At 37.5% G+C, this 19,592-nt stretch overlaps 1 protein-coding gene across 2 annotated transcripts in view; it reads left to right on the plus strand.

Moving 5' to 3' along the window:
• Positions 1–19,592, plus strand: part of smyd3 (SET and MYND domain containing 3) — an 85,316-nt gene that overhangs the window by 17,239 nt on the left and 48,485 nt on the right. For both annotated transcript variants that reach the window (XM_008405771.3, XM_008405772.3), the window contains exons 2-5: positions 1,378–1,441; positions 2,891–2,998; positions 3,241–3,292; positions 4,131–4,288. In XM_008405771.3, the coding sequence (XP_008403993.2) occupies positions 1,378–1,441; positions 2,891–2,998; positions 3,241–3,292; positions 4,131–4,288 (382 nt within the window). The remainder of the gene's footprint in view (positions 1–1,377; positions 1,442–2,890; positions 2,999–3,240; positions 3,293–4,130; positions 4,289–19,592) is intronic.

Here is a 19,592-nt window from a genome sequence, read left to right on the forward strand (position 1 = left end):
GTAGAGAAAACTTACTGCCTCCTTGGTTGTTCATTTTGCTTATCCGAGATGTTTGTTTACATTCTGCTGCCTTTATACATGCACAAATATATTTATGATTATTTAAACTTATTTCTTCATTTGTAAAAATGTTTCTTTATCTATAATTCTGTATTTTTAAAAAGAAAATGGGAGTGGATATGCTGGGTTTTGAGGAAATTGTCGATTTCACTACAGATTCAACTCCTTCGAACGACAAAATGAACTGAGCAATGCTGCTGTTTTATAAACTCACATGATGTGAGAAAAGCGTTTCCATTGCAGTTTTGCAAAATACTCAAATGTTGATACAGTTATTAAAAAAAACTTCATGCTAGCACAAAAACTTTTTTTTTCCCCTTAAAATTGCCGTCAGTCTTAAGGCAACTGGAAAGGCAGCTACTGTGTTGGCAACTCAATTGTTGGTGTACTCTTGTGTTTAAAAGCAACACTGTGAGCAGGGAAACTGGACTGAAACAGTAATTTTATGGATCTCAAACTCTCAATCAGTCATTCTGTCCTTTCTACCAAACAGTCATTCAGTAAAATTAGATACTGGAGCCACTCTAACTGTGTAGATTATTTTCTGGGCTCATATTAACCTATGCACAGACACAATGATACGCTCTGAGAGGGGTTCCTGTGATTCACATATCTGTCTGTGTGTGTGTGCGCGTGTGGGTGTGTGTGCGCGTGTGTGTGTGTGTTTAAGCAGTGGAGTCCACTGTCTGTAATTGGCTGCAGGGAGCAGACGGATTCGGCTCCAGCTTGTTATCAGACTGAAGCCAAACTGGGAAGGACAGCAGTCTCACCCAGACAGAAGCAGCAGACATTACATTTGCCCAAAATTGCACATAAACACCACCAGTGGAGGCGCAGCTGTCACACAACATCACTGTGCGAGACGTTCAGACATTAACCATGAGGAGAGGGAACCTGAATGCACCATTGTAGAGATTTTAATAGTAGATAGAGTTATCTGATAGTGACTGATTAGTCAGATTAGTGCAACAAATGTAGAAGGACAAGATTAGCATGTTACTTGAAAAAAGTCAAGACAGTGATTGAACTTTACTTGGGAAAAATTAGTGCATAGATGGTTAAGTTACCAGTGCACATTTAACACTAAATGTAATGAAAACCTGACAGGAATAATAATCCGGTCCCACTGCAGGTCAGTTGAGTCATTAACTCTGAAAAATTATTCTTAAAATTATTCTTGCCCTGGCCTAAACGATTTTGGTTGCAAGTAAATGGACATTTTGTAAATTAATCTCTTTCAGAAAAGCGTTATGTGAAGCGTTTTTTTTCCTGAAAGTGTCTGTGAGGCATTACTTTTTTTCTCTCTCTCCTGTCTAGACGAGAGACCTTGTTGAGATGTTCGCAGTGCAAGATGGCTCGTTACTGCAATGAAGCTTGCCAGGTAGGAGAGTCTTTGTGTTTGTTCATTGGAATCATTCCTGATGTTAGGAACACACGGTTATGTCCAAAAATTTAAATATACGTCCCTATGAGGTTTGTTTGCCCTATTAAAAGTACCTTTTGAAAATAAAAACCTAAAATCAGATCTTTAACATCTCATTAACTCCACATTTCTTTATTAAAGTGTTTTATTTGTTGGATGTAATCTCTAATCCTGAATCAATCTTGTTCGTTTCCCATTCAGTGACCTTTGCCACACATAAAAGAATGAAGAATAATCAGGATTTATTTTGAATTATACAAACTTTTACTGATGAACCAAAGATTATTCCAGGAAACAACAAAACATGACTAACTAATGAGTATTTAAGAGAGAAAAAACACATAAAACAACCAAGGATGGACAGAACTAATTAATCTACAAATTACTTACAAAAGGGTGGAGATTTTATGATGAAGGTATGAATGTTAAAAACTCAAATTAAATGACTGATTAAAATACGAGGTTAATAAAAAGTTGGTCTGTCTTTTATACGTCTAAAGGATTTCTTATAGAGGGATTATCAGTCGACGTCAGTTTGGTAGAATAATTTATTTTCTCACGCTATGATGAACATTTGTAGCACGCTGACAACATGCTAGCTGATGTTAAAACGGCAAGATAAATGTGAGTAACCATGGCAACCAGTGAACATTTAAAGACCGCCCAGCTCTTTCTGCATCCGCGTTGTTTACAAGCAAATAATCCCTCCGTTGTTTTGAGTTGTTGTACCTACTTTGGTTTAAAGGGAAAACTGAAAAAGGACGACAAATTCGAAGCCTGAGAAGTGGTTCAAAGCGTCGGCTTTCCACACCAGAACCAGAAAAACGCCTAACTTGGGTCCAAAATGGCTGCTCTTCCACTTCTTTCCCAGGTCCTGCTGGGATTCTTAGATTTACGTTCACAGTCTGTGTTTTGCCTTAAAGGATGAACAAGATTGCAAAGCAAACAATCAGAAAATATTCATCCGTCCTTCCTCCGACTTGAGAAAAGACTCGAGGACTAAACGTTGTGCTTGATTGCGAAGTTATAGCTTTAATAAGACTTTCTTAGTTTTTTTTTCCTAACACTATTTTCAAATTGAGATTCAAGTGTTTTGTCAACCTGTAATCAAAGACTGCACTAATTCATTCATGAACAATCAATATGTTTCTATCAACTGTGGATTATTTCAAAGCTTTTTGAAATTCTCTGTCAAATTTGCAAACATATCTTCACAGGCATTCCGACAAAACTTCAATGGAAATAAGAGGTTGCTCTGACTAAATCTGAAGTCCTGAAAATACATTTTACATTGAGAAAAGCCTTTTTTTTGTGGGTGAAAGGTTAAAACTGAAGTGTGTAATGTAACGGAAAGATGCCTTTGTGTGCATTTTACCCATCAGTGTGTTAAATGACCCTCTTCTGCAGAAACAAGCATGGTGTGGCCATAAGAGAGAGTGTAAGTGTCTTCGCCGTCTCCTCCCCAGACTCCCTACTGACTCAGTCCGACTGGCTGCCAGACTCATGTTTGCTCTGGTAAGTTTCTAGAAATTATCCTTGTTATTCTCACTCAGAAAATATGTGGAAACAAGATTTTATCTCTATTTATTTTAACCATGTAGTGTTCTGAAGTTTCAGTTTTTGAAATCCATCTGTTCCTGAAAATATGATAAAACTGCAATCTAGCTACACAGAGTATTATGTAGAACACTAAAAGTATACAAATATGTGTAAAATAAAAATGACATTAATTAATTATATGCTCCTCTTCTATTCAGTTAAACCCTCCCAAGACTAATGAGCTCTACACTTTAGAAGAACATGAATCACGTAAGTATCTGATGTAAAACTTTGTTTTCATTGTTTGTTTGCTATTGTTGTGATATTTCCCCCTTTGCCATTTCTTGTATTTCATTTTGCATTTCAACTTTTTTATGTACAAAATTGAGTTCATATGAGTCAGGGAAATTCTTTATGACCTCTCCGACAACAAATTGATTAATTGAAGGAATTTTTTTAATAACCTAAAAATAGTTTACACTAAGGAAATATGGTGAAATTATCTGTCAGCCAAAATATGGTCATAGTTATTATTTGAGAGATTTTGATTGAGCTTCTAATTCTATGTAGTTCATTTTAGTGAGATAAAAATTGGTTGTATTAGACAGACATAATGTAAACTTATAAATGTTTAAATAAAAGTTGGGGTTGGATGATGAGTTTTTCATATCAGTCGATTAATAATTATTGATTAGTTTTTTATTTTAAATATCTGAATTACTGTCAAACTGGTGACATGAGGTTTCTGTTTTATCCACAGTTTTCATTCCATGTCGTTTTTTAAAATATTTTTAAGCAGCTTCGAGGCACAGTGGTCAGACATTAAACTGCTACTGCGGCAGTTATTCGGCAGGTTGTTGCTAGGTAACCAAAGAATGAGTGAGCTAGTTGTTGCTAGGTAACCAGAGAGTGAGCGAGTGAGTTGATTCCACCAACTTAACTGGCCATGAAAGGTTGAGCAGCTAAAGTCATACCCCAGAATGCTTCAGTGAATTTATTGGATATTCTATCAGACATATTATCGATCGATATTGATCAAGTGTCTATCACAATAATCGTTGTTACTCATTTATTGTCCTGCCCTAATAAAAGTTTAACATTCTTGCAGACTTGAATTCGATGTCTGAGCAGAAGAAACAAGGGCTTTCTCAGCTGGCGTCCATGTTGGAACTGTATGTGCAACAGGAAGAAGATTCTGAGCTCACACAGGAAGTGACGTCAGCCCTGCCGCCTTCCTGCAGGGATCCACTGAGCCTCATTGCAAAGGTTGGTGAAATGAATATAAAACCCATTTTGCTTTCCGTAGCATAGGATAAAAACACATAGAAGTGTGTGTTTCATCCTACAAGTGGAGAAATGCACAACCTGCCTTCATTAGTTTAAGTCTCCACTCCTCAGTTGTCTGTTCCACACTCTGCTTCTGTAATCGTATTCCTCTGTTTGTGTATTCCCACAACAGATCGGGTCTTGTTCATTCAAAACACACAAACAACCTTCACAAGGTTTTAAACTGCAGTGTGACAGGATGCTTGTCTGCAATTTGTTCCCTCTGTGAGCCTTAAATGTGTGAAACTCACTTGGAGATTTCGAAGCCCAGGGTTTTGACAGTAAAAATACTCTGCAGAATTACTGTCTTAACATTCTTTTCTTGTTTATTCATGTTTATTGAGGAGATAAAATGGTACATTTCACATAAGACCCCAGACATAAGTTTATTAAATTAAAGCTGTTCTCTGAGTTATTACATTTATAAATATCTCATTAGTGATTTTAGTAGTAAATGCAATGATAATGGGCACCTTTGAGCAACGAGGGCTGTAAATATACATATAAGTAGTTGCCTAAAAAATTATCCCACTAAATTACTTGAGTGAGAAAGTATTTGGTGAAAAGGCTATTAAAGAACTGAGTAACTTTAATATTTAAAAATTACATCCATAAGAGTAATTTTAATTTTGGTATTTTAAAGGTCAAGATGAAAATTATCCATATAAATAACATAATTACAAAATAACAAAATTAGGCAAGGGAGAAATGTTCCAAATCAATTTATTTCAATATATGAAACTTTAACAAACCACCAGATTTAACCAAAAACCTGGTGGTTTTTATTTTTTTAAACAAGTCTGTTCTTTACTAGTTGAAGTTACTCACAGTGTATAAAAGATCCAGAAGTTTAGAAATTTAGTAGTGACACTTCATTGTAAGATTACTCAAGTAAAAATGAAAACTACAGTGTAGTGAAAGGTTTTTTTTAATTACTAACGTAAATGTAACTGACCAAGTTTAATGGAGATTGTTGACATAGAAATTCTTACACAGTTGTATAAAGTTTCAATTTTGCTGATATTGGGTACATGTGAATGTGTCAGAGTTTAATTCAGATACATTTTGAATTTTACACATAAAGTATTTGTGCTTTTATCAAAGTTGCGTCCTGATGTGTGACACAATTATATTTTTGTTTAATTGCTTAAGTGAAAAGTGGTTCAAGCTCAACTGCTGCAGAAATTTTGACTGACACAATTTTTATGCTTCTGATATTTTTGTTTGCGTTTGGAAAAACTAATTCAAATTGTGTAATTCATAGATTGCCAACAGGGGGCACTGTTACAGCACGGACCTGTGCTTTGAAAAGAAGTGGTTACATTTATTCCCTGATATTTCATTTCAGCATGTCTGTCTGTCTGTGGACTACTTTTTGTCTTTTTTTCATGCTTCTTTTTTTTTATATATAATTTTTTCCCTCTCCACACTCAGGCCTGTTTGTTTGGCTGCCATTTTTTCTCCTCTCATGTTTTTTCTCTTTACATTACAAATGAGGACTTTGGTATTATCTACTTGGAGTCCTCAGCAAGCTTAACAAAATAGGCCGTTACTGTATGATGCTCGTCTTTGTGACTGTGTGTGTGTTTGAGGCTGCTCCTGTTTTTTGGAAAGACAGCCCATTCTTTTTACCAACACCTCCTCTCTAGTCCTAATAGTCTTACATAAACAAATATGGATGCACCCTGACTTACAAAAGCATTACTGCTTTGGATGCACCCAAAGGGAATACACATACAGATAGCTGGTTTATATAAAATGAACAGAAAAATAATAATTCTCACATCCTTAAGGGAATAGTTTGTTCATTCAGCGTTGATTGTGCAGCATCTCAGTCTCTGACCACCGTCTGTGAAATCTGCCTGTGTTTAGCTTTGTCACTGGAGTTGATGTGCATCTATAAGTCATGCAGACAGATTGCTGCGGCATGCATTTGTGCTCATCCACACTGCTATGTTGTAATATACTGTGACAGATGAGATCTGTCCTACGCACATGGTAATGCTTCCCCCAGGCAGCCCGCGTCTCCCAGGAGTGAACACATGTGCTGTGGATCGGATTTTAACGTCCGACCGCAAACGGTTCTGTGTTCAGGCGGGGATGCCTGCATGCAAGCCTTCAGGCATCGGAGTAACATCCCTGAGTTTACATGGACTTTCCTTTACTGCACTAATTTCTTATTATAAGGGCGGCGTTATGTAAGATTGGCTGTCTTGAGCTTTATGTCATGTTATAATGTTGCTACACCATCAAATACATGCCTGGAGTTTTGCCTCGTTTCTTTCATGCATGTTTGAGAAATACTTGAGTCTCCATGGCAACCGTTGAGCTCTGCAAAACGTCTGTGTGGACCGAGCCCCGCCTTCGAGGCGCAGCTCCTCCTCAAAGACGCTCCCCCACTCAGCTCCTACAGACTAGCCAGCAGCAATTAGCAAACACCTGATGGAACTGCACATCTGCTGAACTCATATTTATGTTTATAAACTTCACCTCTTATGACTATATTTGTATTATTAATATTCAACACCTTAGATGGAGTAGCTTCTCAAAGAATAATCAATTTTCCCTCAATCAATAAAGTCTTTTCTCTTCTATTCTATATAAACTTTTTCTCGGTACAACCCTGGTAAAAACATTGTTAGAGTTGATAGAGGAGTGATGCTGTAATCACTTCCTGAAGGCAGAGTTTCAGAAAGAGGTTTTAAAAAGACAGATGTCCAATTTTAATTTGTTAAATTGGGAAGTAAAATTCATTTTAAGTCGTATTTGATTTCTGTAGCATTTTTATTACAACTAGAATTAATTTAGTTACTTGATAATGTTATAAAACGGCAGTATGTTCCTGGAGAGCACATAATACTGCTGCTTTAAAGATTTTAAAGTTTTAATTTCAGAAAAATTTCATTTTCTCATTTTGACGAAGGCCTAATTGTGGGAATTGCTGTAGGAAGAGAGAGAAAATTATGCTGTAATATTCATTACCAATATATAGAGGCAGTTTATCACAGACAGGTTATTTGTAAGTAGTGCTGTCAATCGATTAAAAAAGTGTATTGGATCAATCACACTTTAGCACTGTAAGTAATCACTTTTCTTAACTTTGTCAGCTTGAACTGTAAACATGCATGTTTTTAAGAAATGTTTAAGAACGTTTTACTGCCTCAAACATCTCGGCTTTTCTATGTTTTCATATTCATGAAGGTTTAAAAAGTAATTAGAGATCACACGATGTCCAGTACATTGTGAATAAAATGCATTGTCGCCTTTTCTCTGCACTGTTGAACGGCGCTGAGTAACGCGCTGCGTTGAACTGGCTAACCAGGAGAAAGGCTTTCAGGCCAAAAACAGAGGTAATGAGATTAATCTGCATTATGTAATATTAACGTGTTTAACCTATTAGATTATCCATTTGCTGTAACGCGTTAATGTTGGCAGCCCTTATATAAAATACACAACTCCACCAGTAACGACCCAGGAGTGAATAAATTTGGTTGTAGACCCACATGTCCTGGTTGTAATAATTTGTTCTCTCTTTTTGTTTTGGTTGGTTGTAATAGTTTGTGCATGTCTGTAGTAGTAAGTTTTGTTTGCGTGTAGGAAGTTCTACGAGTAATTTATTGTCACGCATTTCTTTTGTTTTTCTCGGCGATTAGTTGAGAATCTAAACAGAAAGAAGTCTCCTTCAAATGTGTTTGTATCAAACAGAGAAGTTGGTGATCTTCCAGTTTTTCGTGGCTGAAAGTAAATATTGTTCTTTAAAATTGATGTGCAAAAAGTGTGATTTAAATATAAAGGATAAAAACAAAAGTTTTTTTGCTAAGGGATTTAAAAGTAAAAAAAATTACATGCTAATTTTGCTAAATAATGTAAAAAAAGGAGTGTAGACATCGTTCTTTCCACCCACACCACCTTGATTATGTTTGTTTGGTAGTTTGGACTCATTAACATAATCCATGTGTGAATGTGTCGGTATGTTCAGCCTTATCTATGCAGCGTTTTCTGTATCTGTGAGCGTAGCAGGCAGCTTCATGGGCGCAGCCTAATTAGCTTAGGCTCTGCAGAATCACGCACACAGCAGAGCGACCCGGCTTACTGTAATGACTTTGACTTCATCATGAATGCAGACACAGAAAGTGTAATGTGAGGGGAAAATAAAAACCATTTGCTTAATTGACAAAGATTGGCCGTGTGTGGGTGGGTGTGGTGGGGGAGGCGCTCTGGGAGAAGTGGAAAAAAAAGAAGAAGAGTGGGTAGGAAAAATGAGTGACACGAGGGAGAAGAGCAGATGGAGGAAAAGGAGATGAACATGAAGAAATTGGTAGAGTAAAGCAATGAAAAGGATTGACACACTGATGTGTTAAAGGGCATTTATCATTTTTATAGCTTTTCTTTTTCAATTGTTTTGAGGTCTAAGATACTTGTATTGATTTCCACAAATCCAATCAAATTTGAAAAAGTACAAATAGAAGCGTAGAAAGCTGAAGTCAGCTGACAACTCAAACGAAAGTTGATAGAAAGTGAAATTTTACATTTGTAACATCTAAGTTGCGTTAGTGCATATGACTGTATTATTTTCACCCATAAATAAAGTCTCCAGCTTGTTTGTTTTGTTCATGAAATTATGATTTATATGGTGATTTGTCCAGTGAGGCGGAGGAAATCAGAGCCATTTAAGAGCAGTGGATTGGAATCCTAGTAAACCGGCACCCTACCCAAGAATATAAAAGCGATATGTGGGATATCCGCTTCGCCTGTAATTTACCACAGTGGCATATGGCTAATGATGAAAACTAATCAAAAACGCCAAAATCCTGATGATATTCAGCTTAATATTGTTATTTCTGTTGTGGTTCTGATCAGTTATTAGTGCTGACATGCATGTTCACGTTCCTCCCTTATATTATTACTAGTTACTAGGATTTATTTTAGTAGCTGTCAAAACACTGTTGGCTAATAAAAAACTACTTCAAGCTGGATTGTTTAAAGGGAAGTTAAAATACTGAAACTGTCATCAAACTCTGTGTTCGTCGTCTGTCTCAGGGATGAAGCAGCTTAACATGCAGCAGGATTCTAAGCTAAGAGCCGTTATTGGTTTGATATTATCTGTGGGCATCAGTGGATGTTTTCACACCTGATAATCACATAGGCCTGGTTTTATTGGGGACAAAAGTTGCAACGTTTGTTACATTCTCAGCTGGTGCAGTTCGCTTTCACACTGCTTTGTGTTAAACAACACAAACCCTTTGAAAAAGCTGCACCTCTCCTCGCCTGTGGTGGCGCTGCACCAAGAACCACTGAAGGAAAAGACACAAGAATCTCAGCATAACAAGAAGAGTGCAGCTTCCTTCTTCAAGAAATGTAGACAAAAATGGAGTAGCGTCAGATTTTAGCGGCTGCAGGATTTCTCTTTTGTTGTTGGTAAAAGACCATAAGCCATTTCCCCCGCTAGCTTTGGACTCACGCATTTGTTTTGGCTGCATTTACCCAGAATTCCCTGTACAATAGTCCACTTCCTGTTATTGAAGAGCTATCCAGTCCACTTGGCGTTCACATTTAGATGAACCAGAGTTCACTGTTTTGGTCCACATCAGAGTCCGATTGCACAAACGAACCAAACTTTCTAGGCAAACAAACTCTAGTCGATTAAAACGAACTAAAGAGAGCTGGTGTGAATGCAGCCTAATGGTCATGGTAGAAGAAGGAAGCATTGTCAAACCAGAAACTTTCTGGTCACAAACACCTATCATGATCACCTCAGGGGTCCATTTCCTCTTATTTGGGTTGATTTATCTCACTAAAACAAAGGTACTGATTTAAAAAAATATATAATCTTAGAGCAAAGAGTAGAATAGTAGCATAGAGACCGTTTTCTATTTTTGATCCCTTCTCTTCATTTTCCATCTTATCCATTGAGCTACTCCACATTTTGCACAAGAGCAAAATGCAAAGCTGAATAAATGTTGATGTTTTGTATTATTCAGAGGTGATTTTTGAAGGGGATATAAAAATGTAAGTGTTCTGTGAATTGAGCAGCTCTTAGTTCCAGATGAAGCTGCCACCGTCTGTAGTCTTTTTTATCATCATTGTCTCCTTGACAGCTCATCCTGTGCTCTCTTAAGCTTCACTGTCTTCATTCTTCTTTAGTGACTTTGATGGATTTGTTACATTGAAGAAAGGGTGATAAATTACTAAAATGTTGCCGTTTGTGTATTTTATCTAGTGTCTGATTGTGGTCCTAAAGGAAACTCACAAATTAGTTGAGAAGATGACCTGTTAAAAGACCCATTTACTGCTGGGCTGAGACCCTTTAAACATAATAAAACAGTGGATTATTGACCCTCTGTTGGTCTCATGCCTGATATTTGACGCCTCTGTGATGAAATATATTTTTAGCACAATAATACTAGACATGACTCACAGGTTTTATTTCTTGTATCTGGTTCTGTATTCAAGCCAAAACAGGAGATATTTGGTTGAAAAAACAAGTTTCTTCATAAATTTAACGTTTATTTTTACCAGTAAAATACCACACATGCATTTCCTCTTTGTTAGTATGAATCATTTATTCTTCATAACCTTAAATCAGTGTCTCTCAAGCTTTTTCAGGTTGAGGGTCATTTACCCCATTTAAAACAACACTAATGCACCACCTAACTTGAAGTAACACATCTTAATATATTGAAAAGTAATCTCTTAACTCATTGTCATTGTTCCTCCTCATGTGAAAGATGGCTGTTTTGTAAATGCAACTGGCCAAAATAAAACCATGAACATGTTGACTCAAGACGTTATCAATTATTTACAGATTCTGAAACCGTGGATTTGAAACTTAACCAATGATAGAAAACACATGGAAATCAATAAATGTTCTTCAGTACAGGTTATGTGCATTAATAACATTGTAGGACTATTTGTAATTCAGAAGCACAAGAAGAGAAAAATCGACTTGAGTGGCATTGGCAAAAAGAAACATTTTCTTTCAGGCAGTAGATAATCCAACTTAAATAAATTTATTTTAGGTGTTAAGATGCAACTAGTCAGCTTGGGTTGCAGCGCTGCTCAACCTGTCCTCACCGTTATATCGCACTTAGCACAGCCACAGAGCTAGCTCTACATGCTTGTGGCATGCTATGTATCCTAATAGTGAACATTAAGTCCAGCAACCCAAAATGAGAAACTTTCCTTTGGTATCTTCAGACTTTCTTTTGAATGACCCGGTCGTAAGGAACTTTTTTAAACACAGTCCTTTGCTAAGCTAGCTGTAGCACTTTAAGCTAACGTCACGGCAAATAAACGGTTGTTTACGTGCAGTACCTGGCGGACCACTAGAGGGCGACTGCGGACCACCACTGGTCCAAAGACCACATTTTGAGAAACACTGCCATAGAACAATATAAGTCTTGAAAACTTAACTAAAGTATTATAATAGTAGGAGTAGATTTATGTAAAACAGTATGCAAAAATATTTATCTGTGGCGTAACGTAGTGCCCACACTCAATGGAGTAATTTGGTATTTAAACATGCTATTTTGATCATGTTTGGTCTTATTAACCTAAATGATGTCTGCATGTAAACAGCTGAGAGGCTCTGCTCAGAGTCATAGTTCAAGCATTGAGTCACTGCAAACAAATCAGCTATGATCAGAGTAACTTTGACAATTTATCAGAAAAAGTCAAACTATATCTTCTTCTGTAAAGTAATTATTTTTATGATTCAAGTGGGTTACAGCAGTCTTTATTTTAGCAGTTCACAGCACATTTGGTGACTTTTGCAGAAGCTGTATAAAATCTGTTATTATCTGGACAGAAATATGAATATTTTTAGAAATATTAAGTGAAAATAATATTTACAGTCAATGGAAAAATCTATCGACATATCAGACAGCAGTGATTATTTGAAGCTATTATATACAGTAGAATATAAAAAATTCAAAAATATGTAAAATTTACTACTGTTATATTTGATATAAAATAATGTTTAAGAGATTTCTGCCCTTAATCAAGCATGTTGCAATAGATTCAACCATCTCTGATTACTGCTGTACCAGCTGAATCCAAAGAAATTCATTAAAATAAAACACAAAATAGACTTAAATACCTGATAAATCAGCACACGATTCCCCAATATGAAGAAATTCAAGAATCATTCAGGATTGCAGTAAAACACATCCAACTGAATTATCCACAAATGGACAAAACATGCTTAAAAAAAACTACAAGTGTCCAGTTTGGCTGAGCTAAAACAATTTTGCCAACATGAGCGATATCCACTCATTACAAATGCTTGATATCAGTTGTTTCCACCAAGAAAAATTGTTTTAGGAGGTTTTCGCACCTAATAGTGGTTTGACTCTCGACCAAAGTTGCAGAATTTGTTGCATTCACTTTCACTCTGCACCGTCAAACATTTGGAAAACCTGTTCTCCTTTCTTGCCTGTGATGGCGCTACACCAAGAACCACTGAAGAAAATGTCACAAAAACCCCAGAAGAAGGTTTTTCTGTTTACATTTCTTCACAAAATGTAAACAGAAAAGGAGTGGGGTTTTAGCAATTAGGGGATTTCTCTTTTGTCTTTGGTAAAATAACAGGAACTACTTCTCCTGCTAGCATTTGGCTTGCATGTTTGTTTTGGTTGTATTTACCCAGAATGCCCTTCCCTGTAGTTCACTTCCTGCTTTTGGAGCGGTCTCCAGTCCGCTTGGTGTTCATATATGAATTTGAACTGCGTCAGAGTTCACTTCAACTGGTCAGAGTTTGCTTTCTGTGTTCGCTGCTTTTATATTGCTTGATAAAATTGCCCTACTTTACTGATGTTGACTGAAGTTGGTCAGTGTGAGGAAGAGAGGCACATTGATGAAATGTAATGAAGTTATATCCCAGCTGTACACATCTAGCCGCGGCCCCACAAATATGATGCCAAAAACCCAGGGACATTATTTAATCTTTTCATAACAGTTCCCCGGTCATTTGGGAAACGGACTCAACATGCTTCAGTTGGCAGGTTTAAGACTCGCATACGAACCATTTCCTTGGTCTCACAGCTAATGTGTTGATGTTTTCCCCAGATAAATAATCTTGAGAAAATGTCCGTCTCCTCTCAGCGTTATGTCAGGAGGAATCACCTGATGCAGGTTCAGACCTTCAGGGACTTATTCTGAGTTAGTTTAATACAAATTTCAGATCAATAGCCTTATCTCAAAACTATTACTTTTAAATTAGTTTAGAGATATGATCTGATTTTATGTGATATTGCTATGAGAATATTTACTAAATTATGAGACACATGAACCTTATGGTTAGTAGTTCACTAAAATACCAATTGCTCAATTTATTATTTATTCATATTTGTTTATTATTCAGTTAATTAGTCAGTTAGTCTGGTAGCAAGATGAGGAAAGATGTGCCAAACATCATTAGACTAACACTAATCAATGTAAATTAGTTGGATAAGGATATACATGTATATAATGTATATCATTTTAATACCATACCATACCAACTTTATTTATAAAGCACTTTAAAACAACCATAGCTGATACAAAGTGCGGTACATTAAAACACAATATAACAATAAAAAAATAAAAATAAAATTAAAAAAAAAAAAAAACTCCTACAGTTTAAAAACAAACATACAATTTAAAATTGGTCCTGCTGGAGTTGAAAGCCAAGTAAAATAGATGGGTTTTAAGACGAGCTTTAAAAGTGGACAGTGAAGGGGCCTCTCTGACCTGCAAAGGCAAGTCGTTCCATAACTTTGGGCCAATGACAGAGAAAGCCCTGTCCCCTCTGAGCTTACTTCTGGATCTTGGTACCTCCAAGAGCAGCTGATCTGCTGACCTGAGTGACCAATACGGGGTAAAGAAGCTCAGAGAGGTAAGCCGGGGCAAGATTATGCAATGATTTAAAAACAAACATAAGAATTTTAAAATGAATCCTAAAATATACAGGCAGCCAGTGAAGTGAGGCCAGGACAGGGGTCACATGTTCCCTCTTTCGAGTTCCTGTCAGAAGTCGTGCAGCAGCATTCTGTACTAGCTGCAGACGTGAGAGCAGCGACTGACTGACTCCCAGATAAAGTGCGTTACAGTTATCCAATCGAGTCGAAATAAAAGCATGGATCACTGTTTCAAAATGCTGCCTGGAAAGAAAAGATTTCACTGACGCCAATCGCCTTACATGATAAAAGCTGGACTTAACCACGGCTCTGATTTGGCTGTCCAATTTTAAATCACTGTTCAGCTTAAAACCAAGATCCGTAATAACATGTTTAAAATGAACCTCCAAAGGTCCCAGGTCAACAGTGGAGGATTCACAGGAGCCACTGGGTCCAAACACAATCACCTCTGTTTTGTTTTCATTAAAATTAAAAAAGTTCAAGGCCAACCAAGCTTTAATATCACCTAGACATGCCAGGAGATGTTTGATGGAATGGACATCCTTCTGCTTCAGGGGCAAATAAATCTGACAATCATCAGCATAACAATAAAATGAAATCCCATGTTTCCTGAGGACAGAACCCTGAGGCAGTAAATACAGAGACAAAAGCAGAGGGCCCAGAATTGAGCCCTGCGGGACACCATAAGGCATTGAAGCAGCAGATGATTCAGAGTCACTAATATTCACTGAAAATGTTCTGTCCTCTAGGTAGGACCGGAACTATTTAAGAACAGTGCCACCAATACCTACGATGTGGTGTAATCGCGATATTAAAATGTCATGGACTACTGTATAAAGGGCAGCAGTTAGGTCCGGTAAAATCAGAACATGGTGACCAGAATCACAAGCAAGAAGGATGCAATTAAAAACTCTTATTAAAGCAGATTCTGTGCTATGAAGAGTTTTAAAACCTGACTGAAAAACCTCCAGAATGCCGTTGTCATCTAAAAACTGTGTCAGCTGACAGTACACAATTTTTTGTAAAACCTTAGAAAGAAAAGGCAGCTTCGAAATAGGCCAATAATTAGCCAGAACAGTAGGATCAAGGCCAGGTTTTTTAAGCAGTGGCTGCACTACTGCATGTTTAAAACTAGCAGGGACCACACCTGAGGACAGACTGCTATTTATAATTGCAAGAACAGGCTGCCCTATGCTAGATAAAATATCTTTAAAAATCGTGGAGGGACAGGATCACGTGGGGAACCTGATGGCTTAATGTGGCCAACCACGTCCTCTAAAAGTGAGACAGTCACAGGCTCAAACTGAGTGAAAGCAGCAGAGCAAGGGACCGAAACAGAGGGGTCAGAGTCAGGAGCTGTGATAAGAGCCCTGGTACTACCAACCTTTTCAATAAAGAAACGCAGAAAATTATCACACGTCAGGAAAAGCTTCCAAACAGGCATTCTGTGGAATATTAAGTACAGAGTCAATGGTGTTAAATAAAACACGGGGGTTATGGCTGTTTGAGGAATGGATAGTCCTGTTTGTAAACAGTCGCTGTGCCTCCCCCTCTCCCTGAAGCCTGTGGTGAATTAAAATAAGAACAGTCCACTGGTAAAAGCTCTGATAGAGCACTGGACTCACCAACACTCAGCCACGTCTCAGTCACACACATAAAATCCAGGTTTTGGTGACTGAAAAAGTCCCGAAGAATAAAACTACAGCTGTGATTACTCAGAAAAGCAGGTTTAGATGTTTAAAAATGGCTTTCCCCATCATAGAAATTAAACATACAGAGTTCAGAGAGTTGCAATAAAATCTTTGAAAAAGTTTAAATTAACTATAAACTCTATCAGACTTTATCAGACTTGATGGTTTTAAACTAATAAGTGTTAAGAGTTTGGTTCGCCACCGTCTGTGGTCGCCTCAGAAATGCTAAACAGATCCTGCGACAGCCAGTGTTTGGTTCATTAAGCTTGTTGAAAATGTATTTTTTCCGATGTGTACATGGCCCAGGTGCTGTGATACTGCAGCATGTAAAGCTTCAAAGAAAAAATGCTTCATCAGTCCTGTTATTTTCATCCTGAATATAAATGAGGTTCCTCAGGGTTCTTTCTCTCATCTGTTTCTCATCTCCGTTTTACTGAAAACCAAGCCAAGCACAACACCCTAAGCTCTTGTTTCAGGGACAGTGAGAAACACCCTTCGCGACTTTCAATCTCTTTTGTGAAATTTTAGCTCTTTCCACCTTCTAATGTGCTAATGTGCTCCAAAAACTTTGAAATCCCAAAGCCTGTTTCCTGCACCTCATTAAGAGGGGAATTATTTTTGGAGTCGGGGCACAGCAAATAATCAATTCATATTTCATTTGTGTGGCTGTCTTGCTGCTTCTGACTGGAAAAGGAAGAACTGGCTTTGTAATAAAATTTGGGGGATTAACGCCGTGTTTACCCTTAACATCAGAAAGGTATCTAATGGATGGCAAACACATGAGTATGACTCTGTTTAAAAGAAGCCTCACAGAAACAATTTATAGATTATTATTATTTCATGGTTATTGTTTTAGAGTTAATCTATCATTTATTGAGCAATATGACTGAAAAGCGTATCACGATTTAAGGGTTTCATATCAGTCGATATTGATAATTATGTCTGTTTTAAATATTTCCTCAGTTTTCTCTTAAGCTGTTGTACTCATTTTCTTCCCTCACTGCAAGTTGGCATTTTTTATTTCAAGCAGTTCTGAGTCACTGTGGCAAAATCTAAAACTGCTACTCACAAGGTTGTTGCTAGGTAACTAAAGAGTGAGTGAGTGAGTGAGTGAGTGAGTGAGTGAGTGAGTGAGTGAGTGAGTGAGTGAGTGAGTGAGTGAGTGAGTGAGTGAGTGAGTGAGTGAGTGAGTTGATTCCACCAGCCTTGCTTAGCTGGCCTTAAGAGGTTGATGATTGCCTGTTAGAGTCTTTGTCAGTTTTGCTCATATAAATGAATCAAAGTCTTCTGGAGAGAAATGTTGAGATCACAAATGTAGATCTTTTGGAAGATGTTTTCGGTTTTAAGTTTCTCCCACTACTCTCTTCTTTTTTTTCTTCCACATTCACCTCACAAGGGTTTTTTTTATTTTTTATTGCAGCAAAAATATGGCATTATCTAAAATTACACCAGTCAAACACAATATGATAAATATCAGCTCAGGTAAAGTTAGCCTTCTTGTGTGTACTCTGTAGACTCCAGTACAGAATGGACCAAAACACTTCATCAACCCAGCAGGTGAAAAAATAGGTGAAAAATATAACAAAAGTTTTTTTGAGTTTCGGTGTATCACAAACAGCAATTTTTAGTTGATAGGAAAATTACAACATATTTAGGCCAACGCGTTCAACTAATCCAGGATACCTTCAAAAAATCCCAAAGAAAACAATATATTATAGTTATTTCCTGTATGTTGGACACAGTCCCCACGGCTTCTGGACATTATCCCAGTTGAGTGATGTCTGTATTTGCCTCTTCAAGAGACTAAAGGGGAATTGTGTATATAATGAGCTCCTCCCTGGAAACACCCCCCAGTGGAGATGAAGAGACCGTGAAGTAGTGGGAGGGGTAAATGACAGGGAGAGGAAGGACAAACACACCAGCACTGCAGTCCCATTGGACTAGTGTATCTAAAACTATGTAATTACAATCGGGCGCTCCTTTAATTGACTCCATTTGGAAGCCCCCTGAGCATAAAATGTATGTTAAAGGAAGAGAAACCCCCCTTATTAAATGCTGTAATGAAAAATTATTTAGAAATCGTAGTTATTAGAGGTGTTTTTAGATGTGTGGCTGCTACAACGTTCACCTCATTTTTAGTCACTGTCCTGCTGTTACTGTAATATTTAGTTCAACCTGACTATGCATATCTCCCCTTCTCTAAAGGTCACTTGTGGCATTTTAATGACTGATGAAATCACATGAAATTTGCCTCGCATTGCGCCGCGTGGCTCCTTACTTCAGGAACAGTTGTGGATTTCATCCATGCTTAAACGCTGCCATGCCGTCTCTGCTCTCATCAAAGGTAACACATTTGTTGCAGGTTTTAGCTGGAAAGAAAGAGGCCTTCGGGAGGAAACCTGTAATAACTGAGCAACGGTTCAAATGGCTTCAGATGAGAGAGAAGTAGCTTCGTGGGACTCATTGTTCTGTTACGACGGCAGATTAGTGATTTAGTGATTAAAGAAGGCAATAGATGGTTGATGAATGGTCAGCTCTGCAGGCAGGGTGCCTGGCTGTGCATCAGCTCCATAGAATTGCTTGTTATGTCGAGTTCAGACTCACTCATTGGTCTTATGAATGTCATTTAGCTGAAGGCTGTATGTAATCCAATTTTAACACGTGGCAATGATGTCTCATAATGACGGTCAGGCTGATATTGACCGACCTTATAGAGGGTAAGGGGCTTGACGGATGGGGGAAAGGTGTTATATTCGGTGTTTTAGTACTGGATGGCTCCTGCAGCCACCTTCATTCTCTCTCTCTTTCTTTTTATCTCTTTTTCTGAGAGGGTACTGCTATCCCTGCAAGTCAAGGACATCTCCCATTTTCACAGGTGAAGGAGCACAGACTGCACTGTTCTTGAGAAAAACAGGACTGAGGATCAAGTGCAGCTGGGCTTAGGCCTGGATGATAACACATTTTCCTGGATGATAAGTTCTCCCAGAAGTTATAGAAATAAATGGTAATGTTGTTTTGAGACCATTTTTAAGTAATATAACGGTTATGCAAGAGCACATTCTCAAAGATCAATAAACATTAGATTCTAATGAACATGCAATACTGGAAGTGGAAGACATTTTTAATATTAAAATAAATAAAACAACAAATAAAATGAATACTGACGTCTCTGTAAACAAAATTGTCCTTCAAAAAAAGGTGCTGGATGAAGCCAAAGCACCAGATTAAAGACTTTTTGTCAGCCAGGTTTTGGTAGAAAGAGAGAAACCTGGAAATTATTGAGCTTGTTTTAATTAATCATGCTATTGATAATGATTTATTGCTCATTTGTTAAAACTGCCATCATGTCGTAACAGCTTGGTATGAATCTGATAATCTGTTGAAACATCATGCTCCTCCTCATCCCAGTGCTACTATAGAAATCTGAAGAAATGCATCACTCTCAGTCAGAAACAACCAGTCAGAGACAGGAAGAAGGTCTTAACGCTGTCGATCATTCTCGTGTATGTGCTGCTAAATATGCTAATTTATTACAATTTATTGGTCGTCAATGGTGGCCATGTTAACTAGCTTGAGCCTTCATGTGAGGCTTTGTTGAGGTGAACTAGCTGAAGCGGAAAACAAGAGGGGAGTGTGAACAGCGTGTACATTAAGTGA

Source organism: Poecilia reticulata, chromosome 3, assembly GCF_904066995.2.
Source record: "Poecilia reticulata chromosome 3, P_reticulata-male-v2, whole genome shotgun sequence".
Lineage (NCBI taxonomy): Eukaryota > Metazoa > Chordata > Actinopteri > Cyprinodontiformes > Poeciliidae > Poecilia > Poecilia reticulata.